At 36.9% G+C, this 18,625-nt stretch overlaps 1 protein-coding gene across 1 annotated transcript in view; it reads left to right on the forward strand.

The window, feature by feature from the left end:
• Positions 1-18,519, forward strand: part of LOC122334856 (ALK tyrosine kinase receptor-like) — a 32,371-nt gene extending 13,852 nt beyond the window's left edge. Inside the window, exons 2-8 of the mRNA XM_043232740.1 lie at positions 2,660-2,785; positions 5,443-5,450; positions 5,492-5,652; positions 5,889-5,988; positions 9,816-9,982; positions 10,885-10,979; positions 18,452-18,519. Of these exons, the coding sequence (XP_043088675.1) occupies positions 2,660-2,785; positions 5,443-5,450; positions 5,492-5,652; positions 5,889-5,988; positions 9,816-9,982; positions 10,885-10,979; positions 18,452-18,519 (725 nt within the window). The remainder of the gene's footprint in view (positions 1-2,659; positions 2,786-5,442; positions 5,451-5,491; positions 5,653-5,888; positions 5,989-9,815; positions 9,983-10,884; positions 10,980-18,451) is intronic.
• Positions 18,520-18,625: the final 106 nt, after the last annotated feature.

Below are 18,625 nucleotides of genomic sequence, written 5' to 3' on the forward strand. Positions count from 1 at the left end.
TAAAAAGTACATAATATAATATCAATGAATTACAAGACCATAAAAATACTTTCAAATAGTACTGTCTTAAGTTTCACAAATTGCATTCAATATCAGTTTATATAACTATAACAGATTTTTATTTTAAGTGTAAATATTTCACAAGTGGTAAGAACAAAAATTCAGACATTTAGTCTGCACATTGCTTAGTGCCGTACATTAATAATGGCAACCTTGGTAAATATGAACGAAGGTGGCTGTGAAAATGAGTCTGCATTGTTGATATTTTTAACTGTCGTTCAAAAAATGTACAAAAATTCTAACCTTTCGTTGAAGCTAAATTATGTAGCTTTGAATGGCCAAGAACCCAAAAAGAATCACAGCTGGTGAATTGCAGAGATTTGTTGAGTTTTGGGGTCAGAAAGCCTAAAAATATCAAGCAGCCCCTACATCACTGGGGTTTTAAGAAAAACTCTTTCTAAAATCCAAAAACAAACTTCAAATGGCACTGGCTTCTATGGTCAGATGAAACTACCAAAAAATAGAGCTCTTTGGCAGCAAACACAGCAGATGGGTTTAGTACAAACAGGTATAAAAAGTACCCCGTGTCTACGATTAAATATATTGCTGGATCTTTAAAGTTTAAGGTTTTTTTGTATTTATTTATTTCTTTTCTGTCTCTCTTTGATTACACCTGTGTCTTTTTAATTCTCCTAATATGCATGTGTATTTAAGTTCCTGCTGGTTTAAGTTTTCGTTTGTCGGGTCCTATGGATGTATACATGTGTTTGCAGCCTTCGGCTTACCTGATGTAGATTTATTACAGACCATTACCCTTCGTTCTCGTGTGTGTTCATTTGACACAGTTATCATGATAATAGGTTGTGGTTGAATCTTCAATCAGCACAGTAATCCAAAACAAACATCAAAATCAACGCAAAAATGGGTCACTGAACACAAAATTGAGCTTTTGTCATGGCCGTCCCAGTTCTCTGTACTAAACCTTATAGTTAATGAGTGTGGTGAACTGAAGAGAAGACTCGCCAACATTAATAGTAAAATTGAGAGATCTAGAGAGATACTGTGTGAAGGAATGATCTCTGATCTCTTATCAGGTGTTCTTCAAATATTGTATTAGAAAACTCATAGCTGTTATGCTGGGATGTTGCAATAATTGTGAGTCCATAATCATGGCCAACATGAGCTAGAGAAAGCATTTATTTCAGAATCAGAAGTTTGTTTTACTTTAATGATAGGTTAGAATTTTTTTTTTTTTTGGGTAGCAATCGATGGAATCAACTCAAATATATAAATATTACCAGGACAGGGTCAATATATCTACATAAAGTAAAAGAAGTAGAAACCAAACCAGCATTCATGCATCTCCCTTATCTCTGTTATCATACACTGACGTACTAGAGACCACAATGTTGCTCTTTTAAAGTCTATAATACTGGAACTAGCATTAGCCAACACATCTCAAAAATATAAAATCAATTCCTGCTAAGATTTTGGAAATCCTAGCCCAATATTGTACATTTGGTTATCTTCTTGACTTGATTTCTATCTAGTGGTTGAAGCAGTATTATCTCAGATGAACATCTCTCGTCATGTGTCTTCACAACAAAATCTGCCATCACCCAGATCAAGGGTGCATTATGCCCCTGTAGCCGCCGGTGATAAAATCTAACTTTTTTTTTTTTTTTTTTTTTAAAGAAGGAAGTTAAACACATCAGTGGGCTTGTTTTCCCCCCCATATTTCTTTCTGTACAATCATTCTCTTTATCATTGTCAGCAGTATGATGAACCCCTGGTGAGCCGGTCCATTTGTACAGCTCTGCGACTGTCTTCCATTTGCATAGATATGCAAACCGTTGTTACATCTCGGTGTGTTCACTCTGATGCTATCAGACTTAACTATCATAAATCCAGATGACACACTACTTATCTGAACCATTGTTCTGTCCTACATATTCTAAAGTGCATTAAGCTAGCGCTCCATATGCAAAAAGAAAAACTATATATTGCGCCATAGTAAAATGATCTGTGTCTTGTCCCACAAAAGGGCAGAAGTTGCATATGTTTTTGTTCATCTCTTTAGAGCTGTACTTGAGTTCTCATTACATTAACACAATTTTGGAGTGCCTGTTGTATCTTTATTGGACAGGAAACGGCTCTTTGTGCTTTCATTTGTTGATAGCCTTTGTCAGTATCCTTTCCTGTCACTGAAGCCATAAAAACAAGTGACTACTGAGAAGTTTTGTCTCTTTTATGTCTTCTTTCTGCCTCATTTAGCTTCACAAAGTGCTGAATTTACTTGATGTCTTTGTGTTTGTTTGCACAGAAGCTTTTAATGTAACCCCTTGATTTACTTTCTTGGCATGAAGTCTATCGGAAAGACATGAAGTAAACCTCTTCGAATACCTGTTACACCTAATGTGTGGTTGTAAAAGATTATGTACGAGAAAAATGAGGTAAAGGTGGGCTAATGGTTAATGATCAGGGCCGCATGCTCAAATGTTACTTCTTAAGCAAGGGTGACCCTGGAATCAGAGAGTTGCTGGGATTGAAATTCTGCTTTATCACCGTTATGCCCTTGAGGGATTAAAACCTTGGCTCCTTCAGGGGGACTGTCTCTGTAATTAGTGTCTCTGATTCCCTCTTGTCTTTCTCTGCCCAGGAACCTCTCAAAACGTCACTCTTCGGGGCCGCTATCACTGCAGAGGGGGCCGGGAGATCAATGTGAGCCAGCTGTGTGACTTCAACCTGACTGTCCACAAGGGGGACGATGAGGGGGAACATTGCCGTAAGTATTAGTGCCGTTCGTTTGGAGGACGAGACAGCAGACGGGGGCTCAGGAGGGCAACAGCAGCTCTTTAATGAAGCCATTGTGTATTTGCCCATTATATAACAGAGGTTGTGTTTATTGGACATTTCGGGAGTTGTTGTGGTTCAGTAGTCACTGTCATCCCAGACATACTGTTTCTCTCGAAATGAAAAAAAAAGGATAACACAAACACACACACACACCAAACACAGATTCTTAAAGTGAAATAAAAGATACTGTAAATAACTTTTAATAAATTGCTGTAAAAGTTCATTTTTATAAAAGTAATTTGCTGTAAGACAAATAAATTGGTGTGTGTGTGTGTGTCTGTGTGTGGTGGGGGTTGGATAATATACAGTATATTTGATCATATTTGTTGAAAATAGAGTAATTTATTAATAATGGTTCTTATTATTATAATTAGCTTTTTGCTATTCAGTATATTTGTATAAACTGTGATATACTGACTTCCTAAGGAATCTTTAATTCCTAAACAAATCAAAAGAAACTTTATGTAATTATTTATTTACTCATGTTTGTTTGTTTGTTTGCTATTTAAATGTCTACTAATTGAATGCATGCTTTCTGAATAATTATATCAATTCATTCATTCATTCATTTATGCCTAATAAAACACATAAGACGTGTTTTAAAATAAAGCAATAGTATAGGACCTTTTGAAAGATAACATCATATAAAATTTGAGTTAGCTTTGAGTCCCAATAACAGTAGCAGAGTGAACTGATTCTAGATATACAAATTAGCAGGATCAGGTAAATCCATACGCCATTTAGTCACTTTAGTTGAAACGTCTATTGTTTTCACTGAATTTCTGAGAGTATATTTCAGACGCTTTCAATGCCGCATTGCACTTTTAAACTTTTTCCCACCAAACAATTTCAGTTCTGATGACATATCTCCCACATTTAGCCTATTTTCCTGTAATTTTGTCTGAAGGCCCTACCTTTTCCCATCATTCCATTCTTCTTCATTTCTTTGCTAAACTCCCTTACCTTAAAGATCAGATGCTCACACTGTACTGATCCTTTATTTCATACCTGCCATAATCTATCCTGTACGATGCAATTTCATTCCATCATAGAGGATTCATTAGTGATCCATTCCTTCAGGTTCGCAAGCACAGCACAGATACTGCCAGCAGCATTTTGGTGCAAAATGGAAAGCTGCAATCTCATCCTGTGTCATTCAAATCGCGCAGAGCATTTCTTTTTTTCTTTGTAATCTTTCTCTCTCATTCCCTGTTATTGCTCTTCATGCTAATCCTCACGAGTGTGGTCATGCTGGTCGATGTGTTTACTCTCTCCTGGTTAATAGCAGTGAGTCCAGAGCTGTAGCATCTCCCCTCAGCGGATGATTAGCTGATCCTGCCTCACACCTCTCAGATCAATACAGTGCAGCAGCTGTAATCAAATTTCAGTGGGTCCACCTGCAGTGCAAAGAGAAAGGCAACATTTTGAGATTTAACAGGATTCCAGGCTTTGTTTATTGTTAGAACAATGCTAAATGTCACTGTTCATGTTCGATATGCCACCGCAGATATTAATATTGATTAGCAACCCATTAATCAGTCTCTTTCAAACCCATTCAGCTCATTTATTTTGCACAACAAGATTTGATTGTCTCTTTAATAAGCTTGTTGACAATTGACTTGTGAAGACCACGTGAAGAAATAATGCACAGGTCACTGCAGTTGCGATTTTGTGCAAATGCCTATGTATCATTTGAAGGAAAACTCAGAAAATAATGCAACAACCAAACTATGTCACCAATTCTATACACCTACATTCTATTCTCACCCCTTTATTTTATTTTATTATTTTGTTTTATTCATTTATTTTTATTAACATTTTGAATTAATGGAAAATACAAGTGTCATTATGATTTTTAACCAGACCATAATGATACTGTGAAACCCCATTTTTTTATTCTTATTATTATTAGAATCCTGCCAAGGCCTATATGGCACTTATTAAGATAAAACAGGCATGATATAGACATGTATGGTCTTTTTTTACAGTTATTTTTATTTGTTTGAGAGAAAGGTTTTGGGCAAGGTTGTAAGAATGAAAGAAAGAAAACTGTATATATTTTCTCTAATTCTTCTTTATTTATCAATGAGCCATTTACCGTAATCACTTTGTTCCCATTGAATGTAGCCACTGCTCAGAAGCATGTCTTTTCTATGCATAATTCTGGATTGTACAGACCTCAAGCAAAGCTTGTAAGTTGCACGCCAGCAGGCAATTTATCCTCTGTAATGCAGTGGATCGCTGGAGGGCAACCATGTTTCTTCCCCCCATGTTTCTTAATGAAGGTCAGAGCCATCCCTGCAGCACGGGGTTGAATGAATTGTCTGTTGATGGAAGGGCTTTGAGGCCACTTCTAATATGGCCTTCCTACACACATTCTTTCCTGCCTTTCTGTTCCTTTACCTCAAAACCATATCCTGACTTGCACTCATCAACACTCATCTGTTCTCTTATGCCTCTTCAGACATTTTAAAAGCAGTGAGAGACTATTGCTTATCAAAGCTTCTAAGCTCTTTAGCTAAAGGATACAATTGCTAGCCCATATTTTTCTTTTTATTTTCATCCCTCTCAATTCTTTTTTCTCAGGTCTCACAGTACTCTCAAAATGTCTCATTGTCTTCTTTTACTCAACCAGGTCAGTTCCTCAATGGCAGCTATTGCTCGTTTGGAAGAGAGGATTATGGCTGGCAGCTGGTTCCAGGAAGAGGACCACAATGGAGGGCCCATCCATCCATTCCTCAAAGCCTCAGAAGCAGCTGTCCATCCCCAGGTCCTCCACCTAAACTTCTTAACCTTGTGCTTGATTAACTATTTATCTAAATAAAACAGAGCTTTTTGTTGTTTGGACTCAAGTTGAGTTCTTACCTTCATAAATTAAAAAGAAAGTGAAATAATTTAAGCAGACATGGTTAATAAATAATCTTTATTAAAGATTGACAATACGCTTCTGACTGGCTTTAGTCTGTATTTTATCTTTCATCTTTTCATCCGGGAGACGATATGTTGTGTCATGTTTGTTTCATGTTTTTCAGGGCCTTGTTGGCCATTGATAGTCAGCCCAAAGGTCAGCGAGGATCAGCCCAGGTGCGAAGCCCGCTTTTCTTCTACCCCTACTGGAACGCCCCTTGCATGGTAAGAAGACGACGTTTCTGCATTCCGCAAGTGACCGTAATGCATGCTGTCTTTGGATCTCTGAGGAAATGAAGTTTCCATCAAGCCTTATTTGCAAATGTATTCTACGCTATGCATGCAGCGATCGATGCTACACCTTTAGAAATGCTCTGAATACTGATACGAGTTATATGGCTGTTAGGATAATGTAGCAGGAGGTAATGGCCACAGATAAGCAGAAGGAGAGACTATGTTCCAAAAAATAACATTGTACTTATGATTGATGTATCTCCACATGCAGTTTGCATTGTAGACTGAATACAGGTTAAGTGGGACATTAAGATTTTGTTCCTTTCTCTGTTTAGAGGAGATTGGTGGTAGCTCTGTTGTGTGTTAGCTCACTCTGTGATATATTTTTATAACAGGTATTTTCAAACCACCAAAGACTCTGGAAAATTATGATATCCTTGTAGGGGACCCAGTTCTTTAAAATTCTAATGATCAGCTATTCATTATCATGCATCCACCTTATCTTGCACAAAAGTAAGCTATTTTATATATGCAATGATCCAGTAGCCACATATATGGTAATAACTAGAAAAAAAAAAGAATACTATTCTAAAGAACACTTTAGAATATGTTAGTATACTAGTTAACTAATACTTTTTTCCTCAGTAAATTAATAGTTAGTAAGGTAGTTATTACATTTACACTGTAAAAAGTGATCAGTTGACTTCAAAATTGAGGAAAGCCATTGCCTTGAAATTATTAAATAAAGGAACTGAATAATTTCATAATTTAAGATGATGAGTCCCAAAGGTGAAGGCCTCCGTGAAGGCCTCATCTAATTGACATGGTCTCTACTGACATTTAGTAATGTAGAGTTGTCTCAATCATCTGATCTACATACAGACTGAATCCGGGTGGCTACTGTGACTTCAGAATAAGAATTAAACTAATATCAATATAAATGCCTTACTTCTTATGATGTAACAGGTACCCAGTTGTTATTGGCATTGGTATTGTTAGCAGACCTACACCTTCAGAATAAGACATGACCTTTTTAGGACTAATTTAACAGACAAAAATGACAATTACACTACATTTCCTTTAAATACTGCAAGACTGTCAAAGTAAATAACTTACCACACTTCGACCACACAAAAGAATGCAATAATCCATGAAATATTCTTGCACTGACACTGCTATAGTATGTGCCTGAAATGTTATGAGAGCCATTAATCCAAAACTAATATAAAAATGTTCTGTTGCTGATTGGGGCGCAATTGTAGCATACACTCTGATGGGTGGTATTTCAGGGATTTGGACAAACAACCTATTTGGGCATATTGGTAGGAGAACAGGTTGCCCTAATCCTACCCAATACCTAAACTTAACAATTTGACATTGGTCTAAAAAAACATTATCAAGCAGCAGAAAACAGTGTAAAAATATATAAATAGCATCTCAGTAAATTAAATCATTGAATATATTTAACACTGATTGCAATAGTTTATCAAACAATTTTTTTTGACTAATTCATATTTAGAATAATAATACATATTTACATTTACACAATTACATATGTTTACATTTTTATTTTTCAAGAAACCCATCTGAATTGTGACTACAGTGCTGCTATATACATTGGTTATCTTTGTATAACGTGTGCAGTTTTGCATGTAAATTCAGTTTTTTGTGGGGTGGAGTTATATTTTGCTAAAATGTCATGTGTGATTATAATAGCTCTTACATTTTAGTCATTTTTCAAATGGTTGCATTGTTAGCTTGCAGAGCCATGATGAAACATTTCAAAATGTTGGTTTAGTTTGACCTAGTACTTTTCCAGTGTTTAAGGCTATATGTGACATTTTTAGGATGCACAATAGCTTTAATGAGTTGCTTCTGTAATAGCTACCGACAGAATGTAGCCCAGTGTCAGAAGGTTATTGTTGTACCCACATTTCAATGTCATTTGAATGTAATTACATGGAAATTTGGCAACCAAATGTGAAATGTTAATGTCCGTTTTGAAGAATGGAAAAATGTCTGGCTCTCGCCTAGATGGAAAGCTTTTGAAACACTGTCTCCGTTTTAAATTCAGAATTCATAGACCTTGACCCCATCAGTCTGTGGCTCACACACACACAAGCCTGCTGGGAAGGGTGAATTACACAACGGCAAAAGACTTCCTGAAGAAGAAAAACACTCAAACAGCCAGTTTCAGAGGGAACGGAGGGTACGCAGACTGACAGAGATGGAGAAGAGAGAGAAACAGTGGGATAAAGAAATGAAAGTAAAAAAAAAAAAGACAGAGAAAATGTCAAGGTGATTATGGAGTGTAGATAAATAGAAACACAGGTGGAGAAGTGAATGTTGGTTTGGGCTTTATGAGAAGTCTTGACTGACAGTTTTGGATAGATGTGAGGTGAAGGCTTACTCTTGTATGAATGGTGCCCAGAGTGGTGTGGAGGCACAGCAGGCCATGACAGCATATTGGACTAGATCCAGACACGAACCAAGACTGTAGATTACGACTGTGATCTCTCCCCAGCCACTGTTCTCAGCGTGACTTCTGTAATAGGAGAAGCCTTGCTCCTTTCAACAGCTGCCGTTTTCACAACCCGCTGCAAGACGCCCGACATAAAGGTCCTTTTAAATAGATGAACCTCAGAGCAGATGTGATATAAGCATTACAACCTGCACTAGATCATGCGTTGTTTTACAGAGCCAGACTTTTGACATTGATATAAAGCCTTGTCCAAGCTGCAAAGCTTTATTTGACCAAGGACCTCTAATTAACATGGAAAAGTGACTGACCACATTTTGTTGTATAGTGGTTGAATATGAACTCTATGATTGCGTAATGTAAAAAAAAAAAAAAAAATAATGGTGCGGCAGTCCTGGTTTGTAAATGACAAATATGTTTGTGGAATTGCATGTAAACTTTATCATCATAGTTTATGTTCTTCTGAAACTAACTAATCAAGTATGCAAAGTTCAGCTGAGAGAATTTCTGAAGGATTTAGGAGCAAATTTAAGCATTTGGTTAAAAATGAGAGAGATAGATTTTTTTTTACTTTTTTTATATTTATCGATTGGCCCTCTTCCTTTGTAAGTACTTTAATTTAACCCACATACACAATAAAAAAAAAAACACTTTTATGGTAATCTTAGACCACTGTCTTCAACTTTTGTTGAGTTCTGAATATTCCTTTAAAATATATGACTTCAAAAAAACCTGTTCTGCTTATGGATATATAATGCCCAGTTGTTAAAATGTCACCTCCTGGTATATTAATTTGCATGAACTGTCTGCATTGTTTTTGCACCTGTTACCTTAAATGTATTATGCAAATACGAGTGCTACATTGTGAAGAATCCAGCAGACTATCACTGTCTGGTATACTTGCTGGGACTATGCAATATCACTTCACCACTGCAAACCAAGCACCTGACTGCTCTTTTTAAAAGGCCTTAAGTGTGCTTGACTGCACTGCGCATCTGAATATGTGCCTGTCTCAATCATTTGATGAATTACTGCAAAAATGCTTAGTAGCAAATGTATACAAACGTTAATAGTGGCACTCAAAAGGTGGCTGGCAAGGCTCCTGGCGAAAACCTCTGTGAATAAGGCACTTTCTGTAATAAACTAAATTTACATGGCATATTGTTACTGCTGGTTTTCAGCCAATGTTTGGCTTTTTGTGCAATATGCATCAAACGATCAGCGAAAAGAACTGTGGGCTGAGAATCGATTATGCATATTCATTCGCGAAATGTCTGCCAACTTTGGAAAGGAATAGTTTATTTAATGTTTAAATCTGATTTTGTGATTTCTTCTATAGGTGAAGTTCTGGGTGTGTGGATCTTCGAATGGAATGCTATCGCTCTGGATTGTAGAGAACAGCACGGGTCCTGAGGGTCAGAGGAGTCTCTGGAACTCAACAAGTGAAGCTAATATGGGGAAAGGGTGGAAACTCATTACCCTACCACTTTTCGGTTTGGTGGATCTGTAAGTCTAGTCACAACCTGTGTATGAGTATGCACTTGATTTAAAACCCTACGATGGCACAATCAAGAATAATCATTCTTGCTTTAAACAATTGCAAGAATGATTTAATGCAAAGTCAAGTTTTAGGTCCAAAGCAATAGGTTCACCCACCATTGTGCACATTGTAGTGAGAAGTCTACAGCCTTCTGAAGACTGAACACCTTTGGTTTGCACAAAACCCACACATTTACTCTAAAATCCTAATGAATCCCTGTGGTCCCAGCACAGCCCTGCACATCCCATGCTCAACATATCACTCTACCCAGAAGTAAAAAAAAAAAAAAAAAAATCAATGAAGAGACTCACCATTCATCCACACTTTCACTCCAATTAGCAGCTGCTCTTGACTTGTAAGAGTAAGGAGGGCAGAGGAAAATAGAAGACTGTTACATCTCTACATGTTTGATTGGAATCTCATCTAACCCTCCCAAAACCCCCACAATTCCCCAAACCCCAACCTCTGCTCTTGTTATCCGGAGCCTCGCTAATTCCAGTCCACAGAGAACGATTAAAATTTCATTTCTGGCCTCCTTCCTTTTCTTGTTGTAGTCCAATTTTTTTTGATTTATTCAACACTTCTGCAAAGCCTTATGCTCTGTGACCCAAAGAACCAATTCTGACCCATTTATTGGTATAAGACATATTAATTTATAGAGGGTAAGGGGTTTTAAATCCCAGGGATTTATTCAAAACAATGTAGCATGAGGAATATGATGGGTTTTACTGTATACATTATACGTCTGCTGTACTACATTAGTTAACACTATATACATATTACGTAAGCCTTTATAAACTGCATTACCACCTTGTGTTTTTTTGTCTCTCTTTTAATATTACTCTGTTTTTCTGTGTCTCACTTTCAGATTCTACCTGCAGTTCAGTGCTGATATTTCCTCGAGTGCAGGAATTGCATTTGCTGTGGATAACTTCACTCTGAGCATGGAGTGCTTCCTTGAAAGTAAGTATCGCAGCTTAACTGTTTTCATTCTCTGCCATTTTTGAGATGAGAGAAGTAGCTATTTTAATAAAAAATTATTCGCGTTAGCATTTTCCACCCACTAATTGCTTTTTTAGTGGCTGATACCACCACTCTATTCAAGCTGAAATATAATTTTTAGAGAACTGACTTTGCCTAAAAAGAACGCTATGAAACTACCCTTAATTAGCAGTAGTCTTTTTTTTTCTTTTTATGATTATAGCGCTAGGGTACCTGAAATTGATCCTCTGTGGGCGTATCATAAGTATTTATTGACTGGCTGACTTTCACTGGTTGACATCAACTTTTTTTGTTCATAATGAGGGTTCTAGAGCTGGCGAATTGACAGGATTTATTTGCTGTGAGCAAATAGCTGTTTTAACTTGAAATCAAGAAAGTAGTTTTTATGCTTACCATTACAAAATGAAAACATTTGCAGATGTATTTACACACACACAAACACACACATATATATATATATATATATATATATATATATATATATATATATATATATATATATATATATAAAAATATATGTAACATTTTATTAGCATGCAAAACGTCGTAGTTAATAGTTAACAAGTGTTATTGATTCTAGTGTTACCAAATTAACTGATATTCAAAAAATATGACTTAACATTTTTGCCTTATAGTTCATAGTGAGTAGAGTACACTTTTTTATTTATTAAATATTTTTGGAATGTATGAATCCAAATATGAAGCTGCAAAAACAGATCACAATGTAGATTCAGGTCTTTCTGAATATTTCATACAAATCGCTCTCTGCTGAGGCTGTAATCAACTCTTCAAACAGTGACACATTCAATGAAATGCCAGGTCAGTGATGACACAAGAATGACAAGACCTTTTAGCCAGTGCTAAGAGGACATTGACAAGTAAAGCATCCTCTTGAGTTCCACATTTTGATTGTGAATGGAATTGTGAGCTGTCTGAGGGGGCTCTTTAGAGGGATTTGAAGGAGATCAGCACAGGATATTGCACAGCTGGGAAAAGAACAGGAATGGGAATCATTAATGCAAACCTCTAGGATTAAACAGGATAAGATCATTTATTTGTGTGCCTTATGGTATCTAGCTTTTTCCTCTCTCTCTGAAAGAACCAATGCACTTCAGCTTTTGGCAGATAGAATCAACTTGGCACTGACTCCATCATACATTTGCCCTTCTAGACCCTGGCAACAGTGAGAGGAAAAAAGTGGTTTACTTCCCAGAAGGAGTGTATTGGGCTTTACAGTTGTTTGCTGTGCTGTTTAAAACACATTAATTTATAATTCCAGTTTGTTTTAGCTTTCAATAATGTATCCTTGCATTAAAGACAACTAATACACAGCAAAGCAGACAGCTTAACCTGAACATACATAAATAATATGTGCAGGGAATATTCCGTCTTGATGGCTGGCACTTTGATCCTCACAGTGTGATGATTTTAAAGCATCATTAGACACGATGAGATATATATCTTTATAAGATCTGAGCGCTTCACAAAGCATCCTAATCTCTCTCGGTTGGCATGAGAGAGAGAGTGCCACTGATGTTGAATGGCTCACTTGCTCCATGAAATATTTGCCCAGCAATTTATATTTGACGCCATTTTCTGACACACATCGATTCGCCACGGCAGCACTGCGGCTGCCATTTATTCCATCCTCTCTGCCATTTCCCTTTCCGATGACACTTTGGAATGTGTAGAGTTATACATTATGCCCTCATTCCCCGCCTAAATGAAATATTATAGTTATACATCATCACACTAGGGTTTGCTGTCTAAGCATCTAGCATTGTTTCAAGGTTGAGTGTTGTGTATCATTGACATGACTGATTTGTTTAAAATGTAATTGTTTAAAATTTGGTACCAGCTACATAATACGGGGACAGGGCCCTTAGGATAGAAAAATCACACAAGATCAGTTGTTTCCTCTAGACAGCAAAGAGATAGAATGGATGAATCTAGAGTCTTCTCCAGAGGAAAAAAATGCTGTAGTTATCTGACATCAGGTTCCTTTCCAGGAGAAATCTAATCTCAGTGTCACAAACTGTGCTCAAAATGGAAAAGATATCAAACTGGAGAATAAAAGTGGTTTTGGTAAGACTTTAACATAAGTAATAAAATGCAACTACTGCATTAAAATATCTAAAACATCATGATAATTTATTAAAATTCAGTAACTGATGCAAAAATTCTCAACATGTTTGAATTTTAAAAGTTAAATCTGGAGGACAGTGGCCTTGAAGCCTGGAGCTTAAAAGCCATGGTTTAGAGGTTAAACTCAGAGCTGGTAACCAGAAGGCTGCTTTTATTCTCACAAATCACGTTATGATGCATGATGTATCGAAATTGTTTCATGGTGCAAAGCTCTTAACCGCAGATGGCTCTAGTAGGTCTACCCCTGTGATGAGGTTGTGGTAACATTCAATAGTGAAAAAATGCATGAAAAATTTTTGCTCTGGGCGTGGCCTCTGTCAAATGGTGATAAATGCATTCATCAATTCTGTTGTTGTGTGTGTTTCCTGTAAGGGCCACAACAAATCTCACTGTTCTCCGATTGAAACAGATGGCATTGGATTCACTGTGTGGGTGTTTACCTCTATTTCCTGGCTTTGGCATGGCGGCAGTCTCTCTTATCCTGTTTTTATTAGTTTCCTCTTTGGAACAGGGAGTCATATCAATAAGAAAATTAGCATAGCCTAACCAGAGCAGCAGCCTGTGATGGAACAGTAAAAAAAAAAAAAAAAAAAAAAAAAGCTGTCAGGAAAGTCATACTAGGTTTTTTTAGGATTTTATGCCCAGACACTCATTGTGTGGCAATACCTGTGGTGCCCAAAACCTCGTAAAATCATCCAGTGCTGCTTTTATGACAATGCCAGCTGCTCAGCGATGGTTTGGTGTTTCCCTAACGAGTGACATGGAATGCTTTGCTTTCTCAGCAGCATGAGTGGAGCTCTCCAATGTATCTCACAGGGATTATGTGGGCCAGGGATGCTGTTTGGATGGAGACATTGGAATACTGAATTGTTGACAAAGGGAGATAAAGACTGTCCAAAGTTAAAGCTGCAGTCTGTAACTTTTTGGGAAAAAATTCAAAATGTTTGAAAATCAATGTTTGATTAAGTACATAACCAACCAGTCTTTGAAATTAACTTTTTTATTCTGGATTGTAATCCAGAAAGGATTATCTGTTTATGAAACTAAATTAAAATTAAATTAAAGACTATAGTAAACATTCGTGTATGACTGACAGCTACACACATACCCTTTAAAACAATAATAGTTTGGACTATATATTTTTGCCATTAAATAGAAATAAATAAATACATGCTTAGATAGATAGATAGATAGATAGATAGATAGATAGATAGATAGATAGATAGATAGATAGATAGATAGATAGATAGATAGACATTAATATTTACAGGTGATGCTTTGTTGTTCAATATGCTTTGTTGTGATGCAATTTAATCCATATATTTTAAAGTGTGGCTTAAGTTTTAAAGCTTAAAGATATGTAGGTGCAATTCCCATTCTTTTCTACTATTGTGTCAAGAGAATTTTACAAGTTTGCACATGTTTGATTTATCGTTCTCCCTGCAGCTCTCCAATAAGTACTGCTATCTAGACTACAAAGCATGCATATAAAAGTCCTCATCTGACATCCCCCTTAAGAGAAACTGACAGTGGGCAGGAAACCGCTCTGACTTCCAGCTTCATCTGAATTCATTCAGACCTTCAGGGTATATGTGAGATTAGAATACTAACACAAAATCGAGCCATGCCCTAACACAGCCTCTCAGCACATTGAGCCTTGGTTCTGATTTGAGAAACACAAGTTTGAGCCTGACTTGCATCATTTCCAAATCGCATTAACCATATTTGTCATTATCAGTAAAAGTGGCATCAATCTGATCAACGCAGTATTTCAAATTGGCACAGCATTGTGTGTGTTGTCAATTTATGTGAGTAAAATTAAAAGACAGCAGCAAACATGGAGACATTTTTGGACAATTCCGTAAACATTACTTTTGAACAATTAAGTGACTTAAATGATCAGGGAACACTTTTTATTATTATTGTAAGGTCTTGAGGTCATTCTAGGCTTTAGGATTTGGATTATCATTGACCTACCATGTTACTATCACAACTAGCCAGTTGGATATGGAGACATATTGAAGTATTTGAAGAGTGATGACTAAGCTGTTTTCTGATTGTCCTGGCAGATTTAAAAAAAAAAAACTGCTGAGTGACAGTTCTCCCTGGAGCAAAGGATTACATTCTTCCATAGTTCAAGAAATCTTGTCTTTGACCACCAGCCAAAGTTGTCTGCTGCAGTGTGTGCTGCTGCAGTCAATCTATACATAACTTGTCATACATAGTGAAATTAAAACTACATGAATAGTCAGAGCCATGGCCTAGTGGTTACTATATTATAGGTAATGCATTACAAGTAGCCTATTGTGTCATTTTTTGGAAGTAGAATATAGAATGTCACTTTTTAAATTTACATTTACATGCTTCAGTTGAAATCAGATAAGAAGCATGCATTATTCTATTTATCTCATTTATGCATTGACAAATCCAATTGAAAAACCCTGCCCTTCCCTAAGATAGGCACATTGCATATGACACCGTGTCTAGACTGCAAATGAGCAGTGCAAAACAAAAGAATGATGTTATGATCAACAAAAATCAATGAACTGCATTGCAAGTGTTTCAGTTTCTATATAGGGTGACCGTCTGCCAAGTATAGCACTGCTATCTGGAAGAGTTTATTTCATACAAAGTAATAATGTAACATGATGTAACTTCTAATCAGCCAATCACATGGTAACAACTTGATGCATTTAGGCATGTAGTCAAGACAATCTTACGTGTTGGTACTGGTCTGAGTATTTCAGAAACTGCTTATCTGCTGGGATTTACACGTGCAACTATCTCTGGAGTTAACAGAGAATGGTACAAAAAAGAGAAAATATGCAGTGAGTGGCAGTTCTGTGGGCGAAAATGCTTTGTTGATGCCAGAGGTCAGAGGAGACTGGCCAGACTGCTTTGAGCTGATAGAAAGACAGCAACTCAAACTTGTTACAAACTGAGATCTGCAGAAGAGCATCTCTGAATGCACAATATGTTGAAGCTTGAAGCATGAAGTAGATGGACTACAGCAGCAGAACACTACACCAGATAGCACTCCTGTCAGCTAAGAACAGGAAACTGAGGCTACAGTTCACCAAAATTGGACAATGGAAAACTGGAAAAGACTGCCTGGTCTGATAAGTCTTGAATTCTGCTGCAACATTCAGATAGTAAGGTCAGAACTAACATAAAAGCATAGATCCATGTTGCCCTGTATCAACCATTCGGTGGTGGTGTAATGGTGTGGGAAGTATTTTACATTTTTTTTTTTACACTTTGGACTACTTGAGCATTGTCTAAATGTCACGGCCTACCTGAGTATTATTACTGACCGTGCGTGTCCATCCCTTTATCACCACAGTGTGCCGATCTTATAATGGCTACTTCCAGCAGGATAATGAACCATGTCACAAAGCTCAAATTATCTAAAACCGGTTTCTTGAACATGACATTGAGTACACTGCATTGAAATGGCCTCCATATTCACTAGAGCTCAATCCAAAAGAGCGTCTTTGAGATGTGGAATAATAGATGTGAGAATAATAGATGTGAGGTCAACAGAAACTACATGATGCTTGTCATGTCAATATAGACTAAAGTCCATGAGGAATATTTCCAGGACCTTGTTGAATCTATGCTATGATCAATTAAGGCATTTATGAGGGCAAAGTGGGTTCCAACCCAGTACTAGTAAGGTACTTTTTTAAAGTAATGCTTTTTTGTGTGTCTTTTTAAACATATTGTCTTTAGTAATTTTCTTTAGTAACTGCTATCTACTCATTTCTTTGATTTAGTCTGTTCATCGCGAAGACGAAACACAAAGCAGATGTGACGAGACTCAAGGCAGGGTGTCTCAGAGATAGGAATTTATCAGATAAACTTCCTTCTTGATTCCTGAAATGGGACGACAGATAATAAGCCTCATGAAATGGTGCTTCATGGGAAAGCACTTGCAACAGGAAGTCCAGATTGAGATGAATGATACCAACTCCAGTCAGAGTGGTGCAGGAGTTTCGTGGGAGTAGATGAGCATTTTTAAAGAGATGATTAAGGGATGGAGATGAGAGGTAGCATTTTTCACCGAGTCCCAGTATTGTCTGAACAGCTACGTTTGGGGGATTAGGATGATTTGTCTTCACAGGGAATTGTCAATTGGAACAATGTGGCTTGTTGTCATAATAATTAAGAAATATGAACTAAACTCTTGACACCATTGGTGGTGGTTGTCTAGTTTTGTTTATGTCCAAGGAGTACAAGTGTTACATACTTTATAATTAAACTAGAACTGTCTAGAAACTCTTTGAAGACAAATGCTTAAATATTTGTTTCTGTCAGATATTTTACCCCACTAAGGTTTTGAAGAATTCTTTGAAAATTACCCATTACCCTTACCCATGACAATAAAGGAATCATAGTTATTCCTTTTTTTTCTTTCTTCACATATTCTGACCTTCACACATAAAATATCTTCCTAGAAATGGCCAAAAACAGAAACTTGACTTGCCAATGTTAGGCTGCCAACAAGTGCTACCTCGTAGTCGTGCAATCAACATATCAGCAAATCAGAATCAAGAAATGGACAACGCAATTGGTGTAAAATTATACAGATCCCCAGTGCTCACTGTTCTATGTTTTAGCATTGAGTGGTCCATAAAATATTACCCCATGAAAATCGCATGAGGGGAGGTGATGGAAATGTCAATTCCAGTCAAAGAGAGAAAAAATCTTAAAAAAAATCTCATGAAATGCAAAGGCATCTAGCTTAGATATTACATGACCCCAGTAACAGCTTTTACCAACGAAAGTAAAAATGACAGATAGCCATAAATGCTTGATGTATTAGCAATTATCACTAAAGGTTATGTTTTATTTGTGTATAAAATAATAGCCCATTTGTGATCTGCATTTTTAAGTAGTCACTAAGTGACATGGAATGTTCCTGTCGAGTAATGCATATCAAGATTTTGAGGTCAAGTGTTCACCCATTTAAGACTCCTACATCATCAGCAAGCAACCTTATTAGCATATCATTAACATTTGAAAGATATGCAAACAGTTGAGCCATTTATTCACTGCATGTCTCGTATATTCAAACAGTTCAAGACAAGAATGTGGATATCATTACCAGCTTCCGAGAATGGGTATTGTCGTGATATGTATTATCTAAAAGTATGTTTATTGAGCCAAAATACAGCTATTATCTATAGGCTTACAGAAACTGCGCTTTAACAATGCCTGCAACGTTTTCTCTTGCTGCAGGAGTATTGGACCACAACAATGTATTGTGTCTTTTCTCTCATCTTCAGCCAATGGAGAATTTCCTCGGTGGCTCCCACAAGCCCTACACACAAGTGCTGTTCACACCGAGCAATGAGAACATCAAGACCACTACAGCACTCTATGGAGGGCCTGGAGCGTCTACAGAATGTGAGTTTTAGCTACTTTCATGTGCTTGAGCTGTTTGTCTTTTTTGAGTTGTT

The sequence above is a fragment of the Puntigrus tetrazona genome, unplaced genomic scaffold, assembly GCF_018831695.1.
Source record: "Puntigrus tetrazona isolate hp1 unplaced genomic scaffold, ASM1883169v1 S000000655, whole genome shotgun sequence".
Taxonomy (NCBI): Eukaryota; Metazoa; Chordata; class Actinopteri; order Cypriniformes; family Cyprinidae; genus Puntigrus; species Puntigrus tetrazona.